At 37.1% G+C, this 6,516-nt stretch overlaps 1 protein-coding gene across 1 annotated transcript in view; it reads right to left on the reverse strand.

Moving 5' to 3' along the window:
* The window catches only part of KCNH7 (potassium voltage-gated channel subfamily H member 7), a 470,253-nt gene extending 464,480 nt beyond the window's left edge, over positions 1-5,773 (reverse strand). The window contains exons 1-2 of the mRNA XM_053665157.1: positions 5,698-5,773; positions 3,843-4,073 (exon numbers count right to left, since the gene is read on the reverse strand). Coding sequence (XP_053521132.1) covers positions 3,843-4,073; positions 5,698-5,773 — 307 coding nt within the window. The remainder of the gene's footprint in view (positions 1-3,842; positions 4,074-5,697) is intronic.
* Positions 5,774-6,516: the final 743 nt, after the last annotated feature.

Consider the following 6,516-nt stretch of genomic DNA (forward strand, 5'->3'; position numbering starts at 1 on the left):
TAGTTGAATCCAGTGCTGCCTTTGGAACTTGGTACTGATCCCACCATGACTGGTCACCTGTCTGCAAATGGTCCCTGTCTGGATCAGAAAGGGACTTCCCTCGGCCCCCTTTCATCTGTTAGTTTTTAAAAAGCAGCATAGGCCCTGGCTCATGTAGCTCAGTGGACTGAACACAGGCCTGGAAACCAAAGGATCACCGGTTCAATTCCCAGTCAGGGCACATGCCTGGGTTGCAGGCCAGGTCTCCAACTGGGGGTGTGCAAGAAGCAACCACACATTGATGTTTCTTTTCCTCTGTTTCTCCTTCCCTTCCTCTCTCTCTAAAAATAAATAAATTAAATCTTAAAAAATAAAATAAAAAGCACAATATTAGGGATATTTCTGATTTGCTAACAAAATTACCATTATACTATGTCTAATAATGTAATGGCAAAAATATAGAAATGTTCAGTCCTTTAAAATTAATACATGTCAAGTCCTGTTTTTCTACTGAGTTAAGACCTTTATATCTATTGCAGAATTTAATTTTCCAAATGCTTATAGTTGGGAGATAATTTAAGGTAAAAATCACATCTCCAAATGTTATTGAAGTGGTTTAGCCCTTAAACTAGCTAGCTCTGACCCATGATATACATGCCAAACTAGATGAGCAATGAAATAAGAGATGACTAAATTATTCCTTCTGTTTTTTAATAATTAACATCCTCTCTAAATGATGTTAGTTAATAACCAAGTGTTTGCCATTTCTCAATCACTATTCCTAAAAAGGTACTTTTAAAATGAACATACTATGCTACTAAAATATTCATTCTTATATAAGCCTCACCACAATTATAGTTTTGTATAATTAGAGTTTTATGTCAAAAGATTTATATCTTTATTACCTCGAGCAATATTTTACAGTTGCCAAGAATGATTTATGCAATAATGACTTAAGCTGTAAAATAGAACCCTCAAAAGGAGGGCTGTCAAATATTCTTACCGCAAATAACTAGGTTTCTAAAAATTGATATCCTGGTAAACAGCAAGTCCCACTGTACCCAGTTAAACCACATAAACTAGTATGGCAGGAAGGGTGGCTTCAAATGGCAATCACTCAGCTCACCGTGTGCTGCATCAATGGGAACTCATTGCAGTGGGGTTCACACTGCTTATAAACTCTCTGGCCACTTCAGAAATAATGCCATGCTCATATTTTTGCTATTTCAATATGAGTGAATGAAAAACGTAGAAAGGGAGTATCTTAACTTTTTGTTACTTTGCTCATTGTACATACTACATCACTATTCATATTCCTATAAAATGCTAAATAAAAAGTAAAGAAAGCATTTTCTGTACATGCTCTTCAGACTCCAAGAACCTCTCAGAAATAAACGACCTCAGTAATGAAGAATTAAGGAAACTTCAAGAAACAAATCAGTGAAAATGTTGATTTTGTCCCTTCATGCTTTTATATACCTGTAGTGTCTGATAGGTTTTTAAGAGGCAAGACTTTCAAAGCTTTCCAACGTCACAAGCTCTGACTGATTTTGCAGATGCCATGTGAATAAAACCAATCACCTCTGAAGATTCTATTCAAGGTATATGAACTAGCAGCAAAAACACAAGTTGATTATATTCAGAGCCAATAAGTCTGGCTGTGACTTTACAATCTAAAAAGGTCATTCAAATTTATCTTTTTCTTTGGAAAAAGAAAACTCTTGACCCATCTCCTCATGTTTCCCATATTAATGAAAGCAAAATAGGCAGTATTTGTCATTAATTGTAAATTTACCCAAGTCCTTGTAGACCGAATCACACCTCAAAATTAAACCAACAGAATCAAAATCATCACCAAAGGCTGATTATTTATAAACCTAAACAAATTTTCAAATAAACTTTTTTTGTGTAAAACAGGGAGGTATTAATTTTTATAACCAAGCAAATCACTGAAATAAGAAGATTTGCATGAGTCAAATTCCAAATCTTCACTGCAGACATTTTTACATTCAAGTTTGTGGTAAACTGCTTTTTAAAGGTGTTCGGAGATTATTTTACACACTTGCATTATTCAAGTTGAACGAGGTTTCAAAAAGCACTATTCTACTTGATAAAGAAGAATTTGTATTTGAAAACACTATATGAAAAATATAGTTAGTATCTAAGTAATTTGGACAGTTCAGATTTATTTATACTTAAATCATCTAAATTGATAAAATTCTGAAATGTCCCAGAAAATATAATGACCAAAGGTGGGCCAATATGACCTATAGAAACCACAATATAGACTATGTCAACATCATGATAAGTATTCAGATAAAACAAAGTATCAGACATTCAAATTATGCCAAAAGTCAAATTGTTGGCATCAGATACAGACACACACTAAGAAGATGACTTGCATTTGGGTAAAGCTTCAGTCCAAGAAGTGTTTTCAAGACAACAGGACAATTAGGCTATTTCTAATGTTAGAAATACATAGCCAACGCTACAGATTAAAAAGTGGCGGAAAAGTGAGAAGAATTTTGAAAACAATCTCTGTGTTGGTTAACAATTATATAATTGTTTTCATTACAGATTAATCTAAAATTATACAAACCTATATTTCGATCAGACTCTGTTATGTATACCAACTCCAATTGATATTAAAGGAACTTCAATAATTAAGAATTGTACCTTTTCTGTCATGAAATATTTAATTATGAGATTAGAAGAGGAAGAGTTCAACCTTTTCTCTTCTCAAATTTGTTCTTTGTATTTTACCAAATAAGTAATTATATGATATGGTATATAACACATTACTTATATATTCAGATTCAAAACTTAAGTTATCTAAAACCTGACTAAATATCCTTCTGCTTCACTAATTTGTATCAGTGAGATAAATAAATAAATGATAATGCAATATCAATGAAACTAACTACAATATGCATTTTAATCCATTCACCTTTATACCTACATTGTCAAATAAAATTAAGTGTGCACATTTGATAGTGTATATACTTACTTTAAAATGGGTATATCTGAATATATATTACATATGACTTTATATACATGTATATTTTGCATTTAATAAATGCATGTCCATTAAATGCGTATTTTTGAGGACTTTTATAGGTTAACATATTTATGGTTCCACAGCAAGCCTGAGATAAGGAGGAGTGCCCTTGAAGTTGAGGTTTGACCTTAAGTTGAAGATGCCAGTTTTGCTGCAGCTGAAAAAATAAGTACTAATAACTCCACAGCATCATAGTTCCCTTTCTCCATTTTGTTTTTTAGGACTAATCTTGAATATGAACAACCTTTATTATTTGAATATACATAGGTTTACTGGACCAATTTTAGAAGTTCTCACACATTAGTCTTAATCTTATATAAAAAGAAGCAAAAGAGGAGTTGCCAATCAAATAAAGCTGAAGAGCTGAGAAATGTGTATAATCTCATAGTTTTGGCTTCAGATATAGTTTTTAACAAGACTTTGCTTTGTATTTTTGAGTTTAAGCAACTATATAAAACTCTATATTTTTTCCCACCAAATGCATATCAATAATACCAGTAAATTACTGGCCCTTTTATCATTCCTTAGAAAGGGGAGAGAGTAAGAGTTACAGCACTTTGTCCTCAGAGATATTAACTTATTGCACTTTTGAAGAGTATGGAGGATACTTTCTCAAAGAAGAAATTGCTCTTACTAATCCACTAGTGAGAATATCCCTATTTTTGAATCCTAAAATACTATAAGCAAAGCTTATAACTACACCTGCATATTTGGGGCTTCTCTGTATATGAACTTTCAGTATCAGTTGTCAGAATTTCACTTGAATGCAATCAAATACAAGAAATCCTAAATAGGTAAACTTTACCATTTTTGTGATAGTAGGTGACCTCCACTTTCCTCTCTTCTGACCCCAGCAAGGCTTGGGCAATTTGGGCAATATCATGCCTCTTGGTCTCCGGCCCATGGAGGAAGTCACATGTGCACGGCTTTTGCATGACATCTGGCCTGGAGAACCCAGTCATCTCACAGAACCCATCATTGCAGTAGATGATGGCACAGTTTTGCACTCTGGCATTTGCAATGATAAATTTTTTATCTGTAATAAGAAGATAGTAAGGTATCTTTTAAAAATCTTCCACAAGATTTTCATAAACACTGAAACAATTTGTTGCATAATAAGATAGCTGAAATGCAGTTACTTCCTAAATTGCTAAATGTCCAGGCTTTTAAATAGGAGAGAAAAAAAAACTTTAAATGTGAAATTATTGGTCCTAAGTAGTTTTAACAAAAAAGTATTAAGGAACTACTCCTCAAATTTTGAGAATGTAATTTCCCAAATAACCTAGTTCTCAAGCCCTCTAACTCCCTGGGGTTCCACGGCACATTCAAACAATCAGCTGCCCCATTGATATTTCCAGAATACCATCTAATTGTAAGATAAACATTTTCAAAGCCAAAACAGTGAAACATGTAGTTGTTCGATTTTTCACTTACACCTTGACCTTTAGAGTTCAACTTTCTTAAAGTAGTTATTATTGTTGGATTTGGCTTTTCTCTACCCCTCTAAGGCATCCTACACACATCATATTAAAAAAATAAAACTATTACCAGTGAAAGTATTTCACATTAATTGGCAGTTCAGTCATGAAAAGGTTCAACTTTTCATAACGTATATTTTCCAGAAGATAAGGATATTTACACATACATCCACATACTCAGTAAATATTATGTTAATACCTTTCCACTTCTACTTAGGGAGAACCTTGAAATTTTGGGTAGTTGTAGGTACTTTAATACAAATGGTTTATTAAATTTTGGTCACCAATTATATTTACCATGTCCAAATAGAGTGTAAAGCAGGATATACAAGCTTATTTTACACACAAGTTCATGTGATTAAAGACAGAGCTAAGATAACTGCAAAATACACAACACAAATGTGTGTTAATGTGGTTCTAAAAAATGTCGGATAGCAATGAGTAAATATAGAGTTCAAGATTAACACACGTATATAACATTTATTCCTTTATAGTTAGTCCACATGAGAATATTGAATTTTTCTGCATTCAGTTTTCGTGAGATTTACTTAGTGCACTTCAATTTTTAAATTTCTAGATGGAAATTGAAAGGGATAATAAAGGGACGAAAATATTCTTTTGAATAATAATTTACATTGGGAACCAGCAAGAATCAAATAATACTTTTTTCCACATTTTCCTGCATGGTGTAGATTTGCATTGATTCGAGGCAAAGTTTAGCTTCTATGAACTAGCAGCTAGCAAGCATCCGTGTCATGACAAAGCCTTGCTATTTAACCAAGATGCTACATAGTTTGCATAGCCATTTCCATCGCTGTTACCATTCACATTCTCTAGTTCCAATAGTATTCTCTTCCCGGCTCCTGACTTTCGAAAACTCTGCAGTAAAACAGCCTCAAAATATAAGCCCATGTTATACTAGTACGTTCCCGTTAAAGCAGATAAGGTAGCAGTGGGAGAGAAGGATCAAGTTGTCTCCTATAATGGAGACCATAACCTTAAATGTAAGTCAAAATTAATATCAGAGGGAGAACACTCCGCTGCCGTTAGAACCTCCTGGCTGGGTTTCACTGCCTTGTAACTTGCCAGAGCTCGGAGTTGCGGTCTCCGCTTGTCAGCGGCGGACGCCCAGAGCACTATCAGAGCTGAAAGCGAGGAAGAGAGAAGAACCAACGAACTTACTTTGCCCTTCAAATTTCCGTATGATGGTCCCCAGAAATGTGTTTTGCGGTGCCACATGCCCCCTGCGGACAGGCATGTTGACCCCGGCGTTCCGAGGAGCGCTCCCCGCGAGCTCCGGAGTTCTCCCGGGATCTCTCCTCTGCTAGAGCCCCGGCCAGCGCGCGAGCTGCTCTTTGTGGTAGAGCATCCTCTTTGGAAAGCAGAAATCTCTTTCCATTAGCACCACTTCCACACACCCGCTTTCTCCACCGGAGTCCAATCCATTCCCCTCACCTCCCGGACTGCCGCGGGTGAGAGGTTTTGGGGGTGGGGAGAAGGAAGGAGGCGGGGAGAAGGGAGGCGGCCTGGGAGCGAGGGAGAGGGGAGCAGTGGGGAAGGGGGAGGGGGGCGGAGAGTCACAAGGGCTATCGATCTGTTTCTCTTTCCCCGAACAGCGCCAATTTCCCACTGCACATGGGCTTAACCTGTCGGATGGTTGCCCGCAGCTGTAAGAATGGCCGGTGGGGGATGGAAGACTTGTGTGGCTGTTGCAGGAGCGGAGAAAGAAAAGGAGGCTGGGGGGGGCGGGCATGAAGGGAGGGCTTGACGTTTATATCCCCGCCCTCTCCCCTACACACACACACACACACACACACACACACACACACACTCACTCACACACGGGGTGCGGGCGCGCGCGTGTGTGTGTGCGCGCGCGCGCGTCCTCTTTATCCCTAGAGTTTGGGCGCCGCCACAGCTCGGATTACTCAAGCGTGCTTTAGCGGAAGCCAGCCAAGAAATCTCCAAAACTCAGTGACAAACAGCTACTCTGGAAAGGTG

The sequence above is a fragment of the Artibeus jamaicensis genome, unplaced genomic scaffold (genome assembly GCF_021234435.1).
Source record: "Artibeus jamaicensis isolate MK-2021 breed Jamaican fruit bat unplaced genomic scaffold, CSHL_Jam_final contig_391, whole genome shotgun sequence".
In the NCBI taxonomy this organism is placed as follows: Eukaryota; Metazoa; Chordata; class Mammalia; order Chiroptera; family Phyllostomidae; genus Artibeus; species Artibeus jamaicensis.